We start from the raw sequence: 19,381 nt of genomic DNA on the forward strand, positions 1-19,381 counted from the left end.
AAAACCCAAGGGCCCCTGTGCAACCCCAGTGCTACCTGTTGGGTCTGGCTGAGTATCTCCGAACACCGTCCGGCCCTCAGTGACTTACATTTCAGTCACCAGGGCCCCACACAAGTTCCTCAGCTCAGCCAGGTGGTCAATACACAGATCGGCAGTATCCTCTGCTAGGCTAGCTGCCATCTGCTGTGAGCATGGAACACCTGATCAACTCTTTCTGAGCTTTGCTAGTTACAGCCAAACTGGACCAAAGTGCAAATGGTTATGTTTGCATGGGAGATAAGCGAGTTGATAAGAGGGGAAGGATTTCCTGTTTAAAGTGAGTTTGCGCCTCGTTTATTGCAGGAAGCCAGGGGTCAGCTTGTGCAAACTGAAATCAAATAAAAAAGCAGATGGCACTTTCACCCAAGCGCATTGCACCCTCTATCTGACGCTCAGGAGGGTCTGAACTCTCAGTTTAGCAGAAAGGGCCAGGTTGGTACATACATCCCTCTTTAGGGTGCACGCCCCAAGCCTGGTTTAGGTGGCACATCTTAATGGAGCCGCCTAGGGGTGCAGGGACCTGGCGGCCGCTTCCCAGGAGCAGTGGTAAGCGTCGCCGCAATCCCACATCCCAAACCTCCTCCTGCACTCCAACCCCCTGCCCCAGCCCGGAGTCCCCTCCTGCATCCAAACTCCCTCCTGGAGCCCGCACCCCCCTCAACACCCTGCCCCAAACCCCTCATCCCTGGCATCACCCCAGAGCCCACACCCCCAGCCGGAGCACCGCACTATGGGAAAGATTCCTCCGCCAGATCAAAAATCCACATGGACGGAGAGCACGTTCCCACTACTGTCAGTGTGGTAAGCCGTCCAACAAAGCCCCTTCATTGCCAAATCTTGTCTTGGGTGGTTCTGTTGGACATGCTGTTGCAACTAGAGATAAATGTGTTTAAGGTAAACTCTGCCCAGCCCTGCTCTGCCGCAGCTGGGTTTACGTGTAGTTTAAATTCTAGTGCATTACTGAGTTTGTGGTAAAAAAAAAATTGGGATTATTTGGTTAAGCAGCCCAAGAGGGTGAAAGACTGGAATGTGGGGGTTAGATCATGAGAATTTGTTGGACTGGGTTTTATTTTCAAGTCAGCAGGTGGTTGGGATCAGCAAGACAATGCTGCTTTTGCACAGTGCTAGGAGAATGCAATAAATTAAACAACCCTAATAAAGTGTTCACAAGCAACATCTGGTCTGTTACAGGTGGGAGGCAGTTGGGGAATCCAACTGCCTCCTTACGGGGATCAGCTCTAGCCTAGTATTCAGACAATACAACAACGCAATCTGCGTTGCTGTTCTGAGGCTTTAAAGGAGGCAGGCAGTAAATAGAAGGGTGAAATTACATTTCTTTATTGTGTCCATTTCTTGACTTCACCACACAGAAAAGTACAAAGGATTAGAAAATTCTGATTCTTCAAAGCGAGTCTCATTTTACCGCAGCAGAACCCAAACAACTCATGAAGTCAGCCCAGGAAAGTAGCTGACCTAGCAGACTAATGACATTTGGCAAGAAATGTATTCAGCAGACTGTTAGTTTGAAGTTTATGCCATATCTGAACACAGCCAAAACTGTTCGGACCTTTACCTGTTTGAGACTTGTAGAATATCCTACATCAAGTTTAATACCACAGAAATCAATGAAACATGGAGACCATTCCCAGAGATTTCGTACAATTCAAGAATTACAGCAACTGTCACTAGAAATAGTCCACGCTCGAATTAAGAGGATAGCAGGAGGAGACTACGTGTGAATCCTTCACTGATAGCTTAGAAATGTACAGAGCTACACTGCGTTTGAAGAGCTGTTTCTATGGGTATGAACAGCACAGTAGCTGCACAGATCCATGTTAAGAGCTGTCATATAAATATTGGTTGTTCCCGGCCACATGTGGTGTCTTTACTACCCTGTGAAGTTTGCACTCACTGTGTGCTATGCATTTCTGTTGAGCCAGCCCACACGCCAGTCACATGGCAAACTACAGATAACTGGAAAATGCTCCTACACACAAGCTATGGACGTTCTTTTTAGTCTGACAGAAGCGTAGGAACTATCCCTGTATCTTAGTTCTCTCTGCACATACCAGACTGTACTGCTAACAGTACATAGACAGAAGGGCCCTAGCTCTAACAGGGTTCCTCATTAGTCCATGCCTGCAGGAACATTTATGAGGCTGCGTTTCCAAAACAAAGCAGAAAGATTTTCAGATTAAAATAAAACAGTCAGTCGAAGAGACTGAAGTAAGGAGGCCTCCAGACTCTGTGACAAAACAAACAGGTTTGGTACAAATCCTTCCAAAATGTTTTCTGATTCAAAGGGGGACAAAGCAGGTAAAAAATAAAAACAGGAATTCCCAGGAAAGCAGGAAGACGTGGCTAAGAATTGCAACAGTTATCATGTCTTCAAGTTTTTGCCTCTATCATAAACACACGTGAAATCGCAGCCTCAAATTCTGCACCCCTTAAATAAATGGGCCATAGAACACAGCATCACAGGCTTCCTAAATCATGTTATATGTTATCTTAAAAATAAATAGCACAGTTATGTTTCACACAAGTTCCCTGTCTTTGAGAAGGTGCATTTCCTTCAGAGACCTGGACCTGTTTATCCTCCTGAGAGGAGGATGCTCCCCCCCACCTCCCAAAAATGGCTCCTGTGAGGATCTCCCATATCAGAGTTCAGAAAAGTCATCTTTCTTAGGGGCAGCTTCCAAATAGATTTAAACAAATATATGATTCCCCCCCCCCAGTCAAACCTACACTTCGGCTAATGTCTTTCAGTAAAAGTAAGTTGCTTTGGTTTTCTTTTTTAAATAAGTTAAGCTCTGCATACACATCCCTCTCCCTCCTATGTGGAAAACGAAACTCTGAAAATATCAGCGATGGCTTTAATGTCCAGATGTGAAGATTTCTTAGCCCAGATGCTGTCTTAAATATTACTGCAGTCTCTTAGTGTTCCTGCAGGTCACCAAATGCTGTAGACACCAAGGAGGAAGAGACCGGGGCAGGTTTGCCTCATCAACCATTTTTGGAACATGCCAAGAGAAGTAACCCAACTATTAACCAGCAACTTGCCCAAGACGGAGGCCAGGTTCTTCCCTGTGCCTCAATCAGCTGACAAGTGCATTGAAAGCGAGGATGTAGCTTTTCACATCCAGGTTTAGATATGTATTCTAAGTTTCCTCCTATGCAGGTGTGTGTGTCAGCAATTTTTTTGTAAAACTCAGAACCGAGAAATAAAGAAAACAGCCACAGACAAAAGAACAAGCCAGCCAGCCACCATATACAGATTTCCCAAACATTCCTGGTCTCAAAAGTAAAGACCTTGTGGAATATAACTATGAAAATAAAAACAGGAATAAATAGTGGGCCTCATTCAACACTTTTTCCCAGCCTTATATCAGAAATAGAAGCAATACCAGTATACATCAGCCCCTGGTTTATGCAGACAAGGAATCTAAGACTTCCACAACAACACTGAGGTAACAGCTCTGCATGGAGTGGCTGGTTATAAGTACGTTCAACTAAATAAAAGCACAGCTCAGAGCTGAGGAAGGCCAAGGCCAAAGGAAGAGGAGAGGGGACATCCTGTAGATGACTCTGCAGGAAGATATTCTGTTACATCGAACAAATCCCTTTCTATATATTTTCAATCTGCCATTTACTTTAGAGGAAATATTTCTGCACTAACCCAACAAGCCTCTCTCATGGGCTCTGTGTGGGAGCTGCCGTGCACGATGGCATAACAGCACTCCCAATTTGAGGAATGAATGACATAGGCCAGAGCCCATATTGCACAGCTCTCCACATTGTGCAAATCAATGCCTTGTAAAGACATCTGTTTCGAAGCTGCCTGCTTAAGGGAGCCATACTGCTGCTATGCAACACAGGCATGAAATACTGCCATCATCTGTCCAATGCACCAAGTCACCAGCCGTCCTTGCCCTATTTCCACTCTCAAATACTCTCTCCGCACTTTGATAAAGGATAAAAAAAATGGACACCCCCCCCAGACAAAGTGGGAATTGACTTGTACTATACAAGTACAATGGATCTGACCTCTATCAGCGGGAGAGTCCATTCAGTACTGAAGAGAATCAGCTATGTTGGAAATTTAGGGGTGGAAGAACTGACTTGTGGGAAGGGGGTATGAACTACAAGTGGTGACGCTGTTTTCTTCCACCTGAACATTGCCAAGTTCCTGTGACAGCGGCATGGGGGAGGCGGGAAGGTTTACAGAGGCAAAGTTCACTCAGACTTTGCCATGGAGGCTTGGCACAGAGCTTCATACACACTCCTTGCATTCTTTCACAGCATCCACTCTCTAAATATTTCATCACCGTTAGTGCAATCACCTAAACACCAGGGATGACATCAGGAAAAACAGTCCATCAGGAAATCTGCTAGCACATTTAGGGTGGACAAGCAAAAATCAAAGTGTCAGGGATTCCCCACACATCTCCAAAGATGTGCATTAAGAGACAATCAGATGTTAACTTCCACCATTGTCTTCACCACAGAGAACAAAGAAGCAATCAAATAAAAGTCCTTGGCAAAAACATTTCTGAACTAGTGCAAACAAACATGCTGTGAACTTTAGAGTCCAAATACAATGGACAGAAGAGGATAATGTTCATATGTCAGCTACAAGACCAACCATGTTGGTTATAAAGACTGCTCCATGAATCTAGAGGAAGAGAATCAGAAGGCTCATTCAGCAGGCAGGTCTCTCCTAAACAGAGACCTGTGTGTCAATACAGCAGAAGGTAAAATCCATATCGTTCGGGCACAAAAAAATTCTGCCACTTGTTGGGTCTTCCCTTGGCTTTCCTGACATCACAGTATGGAAGCAAGAGACCAGAGCTGGAAACTAGTTCATCATCAGGCAGCTGGGAAGGGGAAAAAATATTTAGAGACTGAGGAGTTAGTGTTACCAAAGTGCAAGTGCAAAACTAAAAGCACTTCTCTTCTTCCCACACTCCAAGACCTGAAGGGAATCAGAGCTGTTCTGTTGGGAATCACAGGACATCCTTGCATCTTCATTTTCAGCAGTCCTTACCCGGGTCAGCAGTGTGGAGGAATTTTCTGGGGATAATTTAGATCTGAAGACAAAAAGGAGAGTTTTCAATCATTTGTCAGAGCAGCTTTTCCACACACACTATTCTGGAAAATTACTGTAAAAATGGCACCATGGGGCTCTGGATTTCTGCGCGCTCTGATTCAGTTTCAAATAAAGAGATGGCTTTTCTAACTGGCAGCCCAGCAGATTCAACCTGGGTGATTTCCTTCCTGCGCATCCTCACCAGTAAAAGATTCAACAAGCCAAATTATACCCTCGGTGACATGTTTGCAGTACTCAGGCACTCAATGAATGGGCTTACAGCCATGTGAATGACTGGAACCTAGTAAGGAATTTATTAGTGTTACAGATACGACAATATCCTGGACAATCTTATGGAATTAAGTTAAACTTTATTGAATTAAGTATTTTAGGAGTTCACTGTGTTAAAAATGCAATTGTTTATGTGTTATTGTGGAATTGTATGTAACTTCTCTAAGAAACGTGCTTAATGAAATCCCTGGGGAGTATTAAGAACTTCAAATGTATTGTCCCAAAAAGTCCTCTGAAGTGGATTTGCTAGGAAATACTCTTCATAGGCCCAGACTGGATAACTGAGCGACTCACAGAGCGCTTGTTCTGAGCTGAAGCTATGCTAAACTGGTGACCACAAAAAAAACCTGTTTGAGGTCTGAAAGACTAATCACCAACCAGAAGAAGAAGGGGGTGATCTCTGGCAGGCTTATTAGCATGCGTGCAGGTTCTTTTATTGAAATACACTTCAGAACTTCCTTCCACTTTTCTTATTTATTTCCAAAATTTGTCTCCAATAATGTGTGGATGGTTTTATCACCTTTCAATCTTCTTCTTGTGTCCATCCATTTCACATAGCATGTTCTGCATGCACTGTTTTCTCATGGTAAGGGATTCACTACTGGTGCCAGATGCAATCTGCAGTTCACCCAGTTAGCATGGCTAAGCCTGGAAGAACACCCTTGAATTGTTGCATCCAGAGGGAACAGTAGACATGGAATGCAACGAACAGCATGCTGTGTCACTGCTATCCAGTCATGTCCCACTTTTTCTCCATTAGGAAGAGTGCAGGACAGAAGTATATCGGGACACCGTTTTCCTTTGGTCTCTTTCTGGGTGGATTTTTAATCTTCCACTCATGAAGCACAAGTCTATCTATGCCATCCTGTTTTACAGGCCCTGCACTTGAATGAACGTTCTCAACAGAAAAATGAGATGGCTCACGTTCATCCTCCTCCTCCACTTCATCTAGGCCAGGACCTGGAGGATTACAGTCTCTCTCTCTCCTTCCGCACTCCCTGGTTTCCGTCCAAATATTCTGAAGTTCTTCCTGCTGATTCTTGTTCTGCAGGTTTTCTCTGCATTTCCTTTTTTCTGCACCTGACTCATCATACACGCTTCATATTTGACTATATGAGGTTAAGCAAAGTTCAGTGCAATGCTAAATTTCCCTAGATCTAGGGCAGTGGTTCCCAAAAGCAGAGAATCATAGATGTGCTCGCTCTTTCTCACCTCTCTTCCCCTCCCCTCTTCTAAAAGGAGGGGAGGGGGACAGAGGGAGCAGAATGAGCTCAGGTATTCAGGGAAGCTCCACTCCTTCCTCCCCACTCCCCTTCTATGGACGGGACGGCTTTTTGCTTCTTCCCTCTCCCTGCAGCATATGGCCAGGGAAGGGGGAGGGAGGAAGAGAGCCCTCAGAGCTGCCCCCCCAGCTTGCAAGGGGGAGAGGGAACTGAAGACCCCCCTCCGCAGCCTGGGACGAGGTGAAGAATCCAAGCAACAGAAGTGAGGCGGTGGGGCGAGGGGGTGAACTAATGGGGGGCTGGGAGCTGTGTGGGGTGGGCAGAGGGGGAGCTGAATTGATGGGGACCTACTAAATAGGTTTCAGTGCATTTCCATCTGCTGGAAAAGGTTATGACAATGGCTTCACAGCAAGGCTTAGCAGCTCCTGCCCTGCTGATCCGCATCTGCCTCCAACGCCTTAAGGAGCCTCCAGGATTCTGTGGGCCAGATCCTCAGTTGGTGTAGACTGCTGATTTACATCAGCTGAGAAATCAGGCTCTTTGCTGTGGGGCCCACAAGCCCAACCAACAGCACAGATACTTCCTTTTCAGGAACAGCATGTTGAAAACAAAAGAGAACTTAAATGGGCAGAACAAAGCCTCATCAGACTAACAGCAGGGCTATTACCAAAAACCTTCTCGCCAAAGCCGGCTTCCCAACAACTTCATGACTGGCCCTGGCTAGGTGGAGTCCAGCTGCTGCACTTGCTCCTCAGTTGGCACAGCACAAAGCAACAGTAGGCAGTGCTGCACCCACTCCCCAATCTTCCTGGCTACTGGCAAAGGACAGTTAAGTTCATTTTCAAGCCCTGCTTATCTGAGGGGCTGTTATATCAAGACCCAATTCACTCTTACCTTTTGATCCAGTCTCTGATATTCATTTGATTTGGGCCGCCGGGGTACTTTTGATCGTTTTCCTTCCAGAGCAAAAGCAATGATCTTTGGAGACAGAAAGAAGAGAAGAAATAAATCAGTAAGCAAATCCTGATAGGTTACCACTTTTTGTGGTGGTTGAAAAGAGCTGATGCAAAACTACAGGCATTATAAGTATTCTCTTTTCCCACTTCAGGGACAGATAGTTCTGCTCATGTGTTCCACTCTCATAGCAATGAAATATCTCACCTGACCAAAGCCTATTTTCCCCAGGATTGGCAGCTCCTAGATTTCCAAATTCAGGATTGCCTAACCCACACCAGAGGTTTCGTCACTCTCCAAAGAGCCTCCCCCCATTCTTTATCTGGGTATGATGACACCATATACAATGACTCGGCAGGAGCCCCAGTGATGCCAATTCTCATGAGTCTTACGATAGGTTTTTCTTTAAGCCCCCATGCCTTGTAGAGTCATATTCCATAAGAATCGCAGCTTTAATTTTAAATGAAAGAGTAATTTTCTAGCCATGATTGTGATGAAAGCTTGAAAACATTAACTTACAGGTTCCCACATATCAGAAAGCAAATAAGAACCCAAGATTTATTTTTTTAAAACAATGACGTGAAAGTCAATCTAGTTATTTTTGAACAATTGAGGCTGACAAATAATGCATCTTCCATGAAAACCAACTTCATCTGTTAACCAAAGGAGTTCACAGAACACTGCCAGCCTATTACACTAAGAGATATGGCCAGTACCACACTGCCATATAATTCCTCTTTATTCACTACTGCCCCACTCAGCTTACACTGCTTCCCAATGTGATTTACAGAAACATGCACAAAGGTGAACACAAGTCGCTAGATTATGGAAAGTGGATCACCTGAATAAAAATAATGGGATCGCTTTTTAATTTCTTGTTTTCACCTTTCCACATTTTCTTAGAAGACATGTTAAGTGTGGGTGGAGGAGGGGATGACAGTGAAGGAATGCAGAAGAGCAGGGAACAAGCGAAACCCCTTTATAGTTTGTTTTCAGAATTTCTAAGATTTGGGGTTTAAAAAGGTATAAAATCTTTGGCTGGGTCTACATTTAAAGCAGTACAACAGCAAAGCTGCAGCTGCACCCCTGTAGCGCTTCAGTATACACATTCACTACAGCAACGGGAGGGGTTCTCTTACCACTGTAGTTAACTCACTTCCCCGAGAGGTGGTAGCTAGGTAGACGGAAGAATTCTTCCATCAACCTAGCACTGTCTACAATGGGGGTTAGGTTGGCTTAACTACATCTTTCAAGGGTGTGGATTTTTCACACCCCCAAGAGACACAGCTATGCTGATGTAAGTGTTCAGGGCAGACTAGCCCTTTGCAAAAAAACTGTAATAGTGTTTTGAATGTAATTTATTTCTTTGAATTTAGAAAAAAGAGGACCCATCTGCTACTGTAGGTGCCTTTGACACTGTGACCATCACTGGCAAACCCCACAGCAAAATGCTCCCCACCAAAACTCCATTAATCATAATCAAGTCACCCTTTCAGATCCCAACCTCTTCAGCCACCCAGGCAAACAGGATACCAGACAGAGGCCCAAGAGTGAAATACGGTAACATGTCTGGCCTCTCCTTGCTGTAAGTCAAACAGAAACTGAAAACAACAACACAGCACCGGTTCTAGTGGCCTTCTGAACCGGGCCAGGAACATCAGGCTGGAAACAGAACACTGAAGTCTGCCCTGATCAGTATCTCTAGTCATCACTGGAAGAGCTCCTTTCCTTACGACATTTCTCCTAGCAGGTGTTCCCTGAACCGGATTCCTCAATTTAAGGTTACTGCTTTCTGCACAGACAATAAGGAAATGCAAATAGGATTTTCTTGCTAGGATTAAAGCTTTTAAAAGCCTGGGTCATAGGCACATAGGAGAGAGGCTGCACTGTATGGATCAAGGTGCTGCTGGCACGATGACACTCAGGAAGGCCTACTAGGATACCTCCATAAAGAATGATCTTCAGCTAGTCTAGGCCATGTCTTTGAGCCAGCCTGAAGCAACCCTAACGCATTGTGAGCGCTATGTATTAAACAATAGTCCAGCCTCCTATCTGGCCACTTCTCAGCATCTGAAGGAATTTTCATACAGTGCTGAAGAGAAAAGGAGCAGTCACTAGGAAAAAGCATCTTAACTGCTACTCCTCTCATTCCTTGCCACCTTAGTTCCACACCTGGAGATGACCACCAGGACTAAGACCACATAGTTTTCACTAAGACTTAAGACCCACCCCTGAATACAACACTCTCGTTGCTCATCCCAACAGGACTTGAGGGTTGGACAAAACCCCAAGTTAGTGTTTTCTGACCTACTGAACTTATCAGCAAATTAAGTCTAAACAACAGAAAAGCCAAAAATAGGTCAGTGTATTAAAAAGTTTTCTTCCGCCCCAGCCAGAAGCACCAACCCACACACAGGGAAAGGAAGAACCTGAGTAACAAAACACTTTGGAAACTTTGATATTTAGAATCAAAAATCTTCCTGGCAGTACAAGAAGGAAGCACTAACTTCCTGCTTGTGACTGCACTGGTCTAACGGCAAGGAAATGCCCTCTCCATCCACTAGCACTGATTAAGCCCTGAAGCAGACGGGGTCCACACTACATGCAGAAAAGCTCACCTTCCGTTTATTGTGATAAGCGATGTACAAAGCAGCGACGATAATGGCTGCGGTCACCAGGTAGGCAAAGAAGTGGCTACTCTCGGATTCATCTTTGGGGGGAGCAGCAGGGGCACTTTCCTCTCTCCCCTCACCAGGTTGAGCAGCTTCATCCATCTTCTCGTCACCAGAGTGGCTGCCGGGGGCCACCTTTTCATCAACAGTCTTATCGCTAGTGCCGCCGCCATCTGCCTTCCCCTCAGCAACCTGGGCACCCTGGCCGCCAGGTGCCTGGTCAGGTGCCTTGTTCCCGTCAGGTGCTTTGTTCCCCTGCTCCCCAGGCGACTTGGTCCCGTCAGGTGCCTTGTTCCCCTGGTCCCCGGGTGCCTTGTTCCCTTGCTCCCCGGGCGCCTTGGTCCCGTCAGGTGCCTTGTTCCCCTGCTGCCCGGGCGCCTTGGTCCCGTCAGGTGCCTTGTTCCCCTGCTGCCCGGGCGCCTTGGTCCCGTCAGGTGCCTTGTTCCCCTGCTGCCCGGGCGCCTTGGTCCCGTCAGGTGCCTTGTTCCCCTGCTGCCCGGGCGCCTTGGTCCCGTCAGGTGCCTTGTTCCCCTGCTGCCCGGGCGCCTTGGTCCCGTCAGGTGCCTTGTTCCCCTGCTGCCCGGGCGCCTTGGTCCCGTCAGGTGCCTTGTTCCCCTGCTGCCCGGGCGCCTTGGTCCCGTCAGGTGCCTTGTTCCCCTGCTGCCCGGGCGCCTTGGTCCCGTCAGGTGCCTTGTTCCCCTGCTGCCCGGGCGCCTTGGTCCCGTCAGGTGCCTTGTTCCCCTGGCTCTTCTCACGCGTCTTGCTGTTGTTGGATTCTCGAGAGCTTCTGGCTGCTGGAATTGAGAACAAAACACATCGATTACGGCTTCTGTTTGCGGCAGTCACTTGGGGCAATCACCCCATACAGCTCCCCTTGGCACCCGCCCCTCGCACCCAGGAAGTCAATCATAGAATCATGGAAATATCATGGTTGGAAGGGACCTCAGGAGGTCATCTAGTCCAACCCCCTGCTCAAAGCAGGACCAATCCCCAACTAAATCATCTCAGCCAGAGCTTTGTCAAGCCTGACCTTAAAAATATCTAAGGAAGGAGATTCCACCACCTCCCTAGGTAACGCATTCCAGTGCTTCCCCACCCTCCTGGTGAAATAGTGTTTCCTAATATCCAACCTAAACCTCCCCCACTGCAACTTGAGACCATTACTCCTTGTTCTGTCATCTGCTACCATTGAGAACAGTCTAGATCCATCCTCTTTGGAACCCTCCTTCAGGTAATTGAAGTCTGCTATCAAATCCCTCCTCACTCTTCTCTTCTGCAGATTAAATAACCCCAGTTCCCTCAGCCTCTCCTCATAAGTCATGTGTTCCAGTCCCCTAATCATTTTTGTTGCCCTTCGCTGGACGCTTTCCAATTTTTCCACATCCTTCTTGTAGTGTGGGGCCCAAAACTGGACACAGTACTCCAGATGAGGCCTCACCAGTGTCGAATAGAGGGGAACGATCACGTCCCTCGATCTGCTGGCTATGCCCCTACTTATACATCCCAAAATGCCATTGGCCTTCTTGGCAACAAGGGCACACTGCTGACTCCTATCCAGCTTCTCGTCCACTGTCACCCCTAGGTCCTTTTCCGCAGAGCTGCTGCCGAGCCATTCGGCCCCTAGTCTGTAGCGGTGCATGGGATTCTTCCGTCCTAAGTGCAGGACCCTGCACTTGTCCTTGTTGAGCCTCATCAGATTCCTTTTGGCCCAATCCTCCCATTTGTCTAGGTCCCGCTGTGTCCTATCCCTGCCCTCCAGCGTATCGACCACTCCTCCCAGTCTAGGGTCCTCTGCAGACTCGCTGAGGGTGCGATCCACGCCGTCCTCCAGACCGTTAATGCAGATATTGAACACGACCCGCCCCAGCACCGACCCCCGGGGCGCGCCGCTTGACACCGGCTGCCGGCTAGGCGGGGGGAGGTTTACCCCGGGCGCGCGGCGTGAGCCCCGGATGAGACAAGGCCCAGAACCCAACCCCCGGCCCCCGCCGCTCCACGGACCCGGGACCCGCGCCCCGCTCCCGCCCGGCCCCGGGGAGGGGGCCCGGCCCCGGGGAGGGAGCCCGCCGCGTCTCACCCGCAGCGGAGTTCAGGGGCCCGCCGAGCAGCGCCGCCGTCAGCGTCAGCAGCAGCAGCAGCCGCAGAGCCCCGCGCGCCGCCGCCGCCGCCGCCGCCATGGTGACCGTGACCGTTCGTTCCGCTTCCGGGAGCTGCCGGGACACCGAGACGGCCACTTCCGGCGCCTCCCCGCAGCGCGCGCCGGGACCGAGCTCTCGCGAGACTTTGGACCGGAAAGGGAGGGGGGGCAGGGGGTGTTTCTGAGGGGGGTGTAGTGGGGGGCAGGGGGTGTTTCAGGGGTAGGGGTATCTTGGGGGGCAGGGGTGTTTCTGAGGGGGGTGTAGTGGGGGGCAGGGGGCGTTTCAGGGGTAGGGGTATCTTGGGGGGGCAGGGGTGTTTCTGAGGGGGGTGTAGTGGGGGGCAGGGGGTGTTTCAGGGGTAGGGGTGTCTTGGGGGGCAGGGGGTGTTTCTGAGGGGGGTGTAGTGGGGGGCAGGGGGTGTTTCAGGGGTAGGGGTATCTTGGGGGGGCAGGGGGTGTTTCTGAGGGGGGTGTAGTGGGGGGCAGGGGGCGTTTCAGGGGTAGGGGTATCTTGGGGGGACAGCGGTGTTTCTGAGGGGTGTAGTGGGGGGCAGGGGGTGTTTCAGGGGTAGGGGTATCTTGGGGGGCAGGGGTGTTTCTGAGGGGGGTGTAGTGGGGGGCAGGGGGCGTTTCAGGGGTAGGGGTATCTTGGGGGGGCAGGGGTGTTTCTGAGGGGGGTGTAGTGGGGGGCAGGGGGTGTTTCAGGGGCAGGGGTGTCTTGGGGGGGCAGGGGTGTTTCTGAGGGGGGTGTAGTGGGGGGCAGGGGGTGTTTCAGGGGTAGGGGTATCTTGGGGGGGCAGGGGGTGTTTCTGAGGGGGGTGTAGTGGGGGGCAGGGGGTGTTTCAGGGGTAGGGGTATCTTGGGGGGGCAGGGGGTGTTTCTGAGGGGGGTGTAGTGGGGGGCAGGGGGCGTTTCAGGGGTAGGGGTATCTTGGGGGGACAGCGGTGTTTCTGAGGGGTGTAGTGGGGGGCAGGGGGTGTTTCAGGGGTAGGGGTATCTTGGGGGGGCAGCGGTGTTTCTGAGGGGGGTGTAGTGGGGGTGTTTCAGGGGCAGGGGGTCTAGTGGGGCTGTTTGGAGGGACGAGGGGCGTTTCTGAGGGGGGGGGTGTTTTGGGAAGCAGAGGGAGTGTTTCCAGAGGCTGGAGGGGGGTTATCAATGGTGGGGGTACCCTCCATTGAATAATTAAATATTAGTTAAAATGACCTGAAAAGTTTTATATAGCTGTAGGAAAGGTGACTTGGCCTTGCTGCCATGGATAGCATAACTTTTGCCTGGTTTTCCTGTTCTTTCCCTTTGGCCTTTGATCTCTCTCAAACATCTAGTCATGTGTACCAATAGATAAATACTGACACGTACTGTTTCCTACTTAGTAATATAGAGACCCAACTACGCATAGCAAGAGAGTTTCCCTTTATTTTCATTAGTGTTTCACAAAGCCGAGTCAACAGACAATTTTTGTACTTGTACAACTATCAGTTAGGGGGTGATTTTTCACCAGTTTATAGTTATCCTGCTACAATCCCTAGTATGGACACATATATCGGAGTAAAGGTGCCTTATAGCAATACAGCTAATTTGCCTTCCCATATGCAAAAAGCTATACCAGTATAAAGCATTTTAATATCAGCATAACTGTTTCTACATTAGGCAGGGAGTATGCTTTAATTATACTGGTGTGGTTAAATGGGTACAATATTTATGTGTAGGTAAGTTTCAAGGCATGCATCTATGGGATATCGTTAGCAAGGGACACTTTTCACACTGGTCTATTCAGCAGCAGGTGACCCATTCTCATCCCAATGCAGTTTAATTGTCTTAGTGCTAAGAGCAACCTGAGCGATCGCCTCATGGGGAATTGGTCTTGAGGAGGCAAATTTAGGAGCACAAAAAAAAGGGGGGGAGAATATGGAAATAGCGTTGGAAGGGGAAATAGTTCTAGTAACATTAAATCCCAGGTTGAAAAATCGTTCTCCATTTATTGAGCGGTCAAATGCTCCCATCTAATGGTCGCTGTTGGCCTTGCCACATTTAGTTTTGAGCACTATCCGTAACCGTAAAACAGCTCCATCTTGTGGCCCAAGGCAAACTTTTTTATTTAACATGTTTATTACAGTAATGCCTAAGGGCCAATCAAGAGTGGGGCCCCATTGTGTTAGGTCATGCACAAACAGAGTGATAGACAGTCCCTGCGCCAAAGAGCTTACAGTCTAAATAGACAAGGCAGACACAGAGAGAAAACACAAACTATGGGATGGTAGCAAATGGCATGTTAATGAGACTGTTTTTTTGAGTGAGGGGTTACTTGGGAGAGGAAGGAGGTTGAGAGGGACAGAGCTGGGGAGAAAAGGTAAGAGGAGCAGGTGAGGAGTGAAGCTTAGGTGAAGAGTCTGTGGGGAAGGGGGAGCAAGAAGGTTGGCACAAACAGCCAATCAAAATGGTAGAAAGTTCTCTAGATGTCCAAAGGTCCCTAGTGCCTCCAGAGAATGGTGGGTCTCTCCTGCACAGTTCTTGGTCCAGGGAGGTGCTGGGGGAGACAGGTGCCGGAGTCAAACAGTCAGTGGGATTTAGGCTTCTATGGGCCCCCTCCTTGGGCTTCAGAACCTAAACTGGCTCTGTGGATGACGGGGAAGCAGTGGATGTGTTATTCCTTGAGTTTAGCAAAGAATACGGTCTCCCACAGTATTCGTGCCAGCAAGTTAAAGAAATATGGGCTGGATGAATGGACTATAAGGTGGATAGAAAGCTGGCTAGATTGTTCGGCTCAATGAGTAGTGATCAATGGCTCATGTCTAGTTGGCAGCCGGTATCAAGCGGAGTGCCACAAGGCTCGGTCCTGGGGCCGGTTTTGTTCAATATCTTCATTAATGATCTGGAGGATGGCATGGATTACATCCTCAGCAAGTTTGCAGATGACAGTAAACTCGGGGGAGTTACTGTAGATACGCTGGAGGGTAGGGATAGGATACAGAGGGACCTAGACAAACTAGAGGATTGAGCCAAAAGAAATCTGATGAGGTTCAACAAGGACAAGTGTAGAGTCCTGCACTTAGGACGGAAGAATCCCATGCACCACTACAGACTAGGGACCGAATGGCTCGGCAGCAGTTCTGCAGAAAAGGACCTAGGGGTTACGGTAGACGAGAAGCTGGATATGAGTCAACGTTGTGCCTTTGTTGCCAAGAAGGCTAATGGCATTTTGGGCTGTATAAGTAGGGGCATTGCCAGCAGATCGAGGGACGTGATCGTTCCCCTCTATTCGGCATTGGTGAGGCCTCATCTGGAGTACTGTGTCCAGTTTTGGGCCCCACACAACAAGAAGGATGTGGAAAAATTGGAATGCATCCAGTGGAGGGCAACAAAAATGATTAGGGGGCTGGAGCGCATGACTTAGGAGAGGCTGAGGGAACTGGGATTGTTTAGTCTGCGGAAGAGAAGAATGAGGGGGGATTTGATAGCTGCTTTCAACTACCTGAAAGGGGGTTCCAAAGAGGATGGAGCTCAGCTGTTCTCAGTGGTGGCAGATGACAGAACAAGGAGTAATGGTCTCAAGTTGCAGTGGGGGAGGTTTAGGTTGGATATTAGGAAACACTATTTCACCAGGAGGGTGGGGAAGCACTGGACTGCGTTACCTAGGGAGGTGGTGGAATCTCCTTCCTTAGAGGTTTTTAAGGTCAGGCTTGACAAAGCCCTGGCTGGGATGATTTAGTTGGGGTTGGTCCTGCTTTGAGCAGGAGGTCCTCCTGAGGTCCCTTCCAGCCCTGATATTCTATGATAAACCACTACACAGCTGTTTTTAGAGCTGCAGCATGAGCCTGCTTCATTGGCTCCGAGATGCTGTGCATGGTTGGTCCCTTAGGGGCTTTTTTAAAATGTTAGCAGGTTAGTTTGAGTCTAGTTCAGTCTTTTTGAATATTGATTTCCCCCCCACCCCCATCTTTGGTTATCAGTGGCCATGCATTAAAAGTCATCTAACAAAATCATCTTTGCTTTGTGTTAAACTTTCTCAAACCAAATCCTGGCCCTGTTGACCTTACTGGGAGTCTTGCCATTAACTTAAATGGGGTTAGAATTTCACCCTTTGATAGGGTATAAACCCCCACCAGTACTTAGGGGGTTAAGAGGAGCTGGAGAGCATAATGAGTGCATCCTGTTGCACCTGGAGGAGGGGCCACAGCCAATTTGGGATGAGACCCAGCTGGGGAGGGGCCGGGCCAGAAGTGGTGGCCCAGTGGAAGAAATAGACTGTAGAACCCTTTCTTGATGGGAAGCTGTTCAAAGGGTCAGGAAAGCTGAGCTGTAAGGGAAAGGAATATCCCTGGGCTGCAGGTCCTGAAAGAAGGGCAGGACCCAGGAGAAGGCTTTGAAAAGGGAGTTAAAGCCCTGAAAGAGGAGTAAGGTTAGAAAGCTGGGCTTTGGAAGATGCTCAGACTAAAGGGCAAGGGAATCTCAGAAGTACCTGCAGGAAGGAGCTTGTACCAGAGGAGAGGGCAGCTGAAGTGAGCTGTAGCTCACGAAAGCTTATGCTCAAATAAATTGGTTAGTCTCTAAGGTGCCACAAGCACTCCTTTCCTTTGTGGAGAAGGAGACTCTCAAAGGCTCTCTCCTCCCAGGCCTGCTTTAGGGGAGAAGCCCTGAGGCTCAGGAGTAGCTGGGCCTCTGGGGGAGAAACCCCTGGGAGGCAGCGCTCTGTGGAGGAGGAGGAATGCTGCGGAGCCAGGGAGGATATTCTGCAGAGAATTGAAGGATAGAAGAGTTTTTGTTCCTTTGAGTTTGGATCTTGTTACCCCAGAAGGGATGAACTTAAATCATGACCTGGCCGGAGGGCTGAGTTACAGGAGGAGAAACCAACGTGGGACCCTAGCAACCGTGGGCAGGGAAAGCTGCTAAGTCTCACACCCCTCCATGAGGTGGCACACCAATGGTGAGTACACTCCTTCACACCCTTAAAGTTAACATGGCAACTACTCTCCTGTTCAAAGCCATGAACTTGTATCCTTTCTAAAGCCTACCCACAAAAAGCCAGATTAGTGGTGCCCATTGGTGGTCAAGTTGGGCCAGGACAGAGTTTCTAACACTCTGTTGATCTGTCCTTCCATTAAGTTAACTTTTAGTGAGGGGAGAGGAAGGAAGGAATTGGGAAAGGGCCAAAGGGCAGGAGGCAATGTTGAAACAGTGGATTTATTGCTGGAATGTGCCTCAAAAAGCCAAGCCCTTTTGGCTGAAACATTGACATTTTGTGACCGTTTCCTCCTCTAATGCCTAGCAATCTCATGAGTCCTTCTGCAGTTTGGAGTGTGTTGTAGCCTAAGATGATACTTCTAATTCTCTTTGCAAAGGCCTTCAGGGAGACAATAGGGCTGGTTGAATGGCTAGCAAGGTGGGTCTGCCTGGCCTTTGCTTTAGCTGGATGTTACTGTATTCAGTTAAAGGGCCCCCTGTTGCTGTGACACTGATGCTGTCAAAAGCATGGCCTTGGGAGACTGAGTGTTGATGCCACTTGGGTAGATTGGGAGGTACCCCCGTCAAGCTGTCTCAGGATATGAGTACTAGCCTTGGGGCAGGCTGTTAAGAAGCAAGATAACCACCCAGTTGGTTGTGACTTAAATCACAATAATATCCAGAAAGAGGACTTGTGGCACCTTAGAGACTAACCAATTTATTTGAGCATAAGCTTTCGTGAGCTACAGCTCACTTCATCGGATGCGTATCTGATGAAGTGAGCTGTAGCTCACAGAAGCTTATGCTCAAATAAATTGGTTCGTCTCTAAGGTGCCACAAGTACTCCTTTTCTTTATGCAAGCTCCGTGTCCTTTAGGGCTAATCCACTGAGGTTCCCTTACTTTTGCTTAGAAATCTTGCCCTCTCCAAGTCCAAGCAGCACAGAGATACAGTCCTTCTTGTCAAGGATTTTTATTCCCTTCCCCCAGAGTTCAAGTTGATGGGACAACAACTCTTCATGGGTGTGGAGGGGGCAATCAACAAAGTATTTCATTTGTTTCACAATGGCTCAAGGTTTCAATGGGCCTTCCTGTGTGCAGGAGCCAACATCTTCTGTAGGAAACCAGCCTTTACCTTAATGAATGCTTCCTTTCCTGTTTGTAAACCTCTGTAATTGTATAAGAGCTCGTCTACGCTTACCGTTTTATAGTGCTCTGACTTGCTGGCTCACGAGCGTGAAAAACCACCCCCCTGAGCGCTTTAAAGTGCTAGTGTAGACAGATGCCGAGCCATGCTCCCAGCACTCTGAGCTAATCCCCTCATGGACCACACTCACATTTCAAAGCGCTGCCATGGGAGCGTTCCCTAGGCAGCGCTTTGAAATTTCCAGTGTAGACATACTCTTTAGTCATCAAAGCAACCAGTCAGTATAACCTTACAACATGAGGGGCAGATGTTATAAGAGAGAGTACTACATGGAGAATCCAACAAACATTTCATGAAGGCTAAACACATTCTCATAAACCTCAGATCTGTTTTAACCATGCTAACACTCAGGTGAGCCAGACTGGTTCCCAGCTTATGCATTCAGGAGTTGGGGGCTAGGGGCCTTAGCATGAGCTGGCACCTGGCCTGCCAGGGTCACACCCTCCTCCCCAATTTTGCTCAGACCATTAGTACAAGGAGCAGAAGTAGCATTTATGTGTTGAAAGTTTTTCTGGGACTTTGTTCACATCTGTGAATCAGACCAATACACCTTCCTACTGACCTGGCTCCTCTTTGAGAGTCAGCAGTTCTTTCTCCATAATCAAAAGGCAGAAAATTAGCTTTCCACTTCGCAGCTGATCCTAATGAATTCACACAGGAAGCCTGATGTGCTAGAAATCTTTCAAATAAACATTGCTGAATGTGCTGCTGTCTACCCCCTTTTTCCTCCCTCCACACCCGGGAGGCCCAGGTGAAGTCACACTGTGGAAACAATCAGTTATTCATAAGTTAATTCAGTGCTGAGTTTTAATTTGTTTGGTTTTCTAGTACAATG

General features: G+C 48.5%; 1 protein-coding gene across 1 annotated transcript; it reads right to left on the reverse strand.

Annotated features, from left to right (window-relative positions):
- Positions 1-1,361: 1,361 nt before the first annotated feature.
- Positions 1,362-12,526, reverse strand: TGOLN2 (trans-golgi network protein 2). Its single transcript, XM_073324776.2, has 4 exons — positions 12,343-12,526; positions 10,212-11,059; positions 7,534-7,617; positions 1,362-5,126 (listed from the first exon to the last, which is right to left on the reverse strand). Exons 1-4 carry the CDS (start codon positions 12,440-12,442, stop codon positions 5,121-5,123), a joined length of 1,038 nt encoding a protein of 345 aa, XP_073180877.2. The 5' UTR covers positions 12,443-12,526; the 3' UTR covers positions 1,362-5,120.
- Between the last annotated feature and the right edge of the window lie 6,855 nt (positions 12,527-19,381).

Source organism: Lepidochelys kempii, chromosome 26 (assembly GCF_965140285.1).
Source record: "Lepidochelys kempii isolate rLepKem1 chromosome 26, rLepKem1.hap1, whole genome shotgun sequence".
Taxonomy (NCBI): domain Eukaryota; kingdom Metazoa; phylum Chordata; order Testudines; family Cheloniidae; genus Lepidochelys; species Lepidochelys kempii.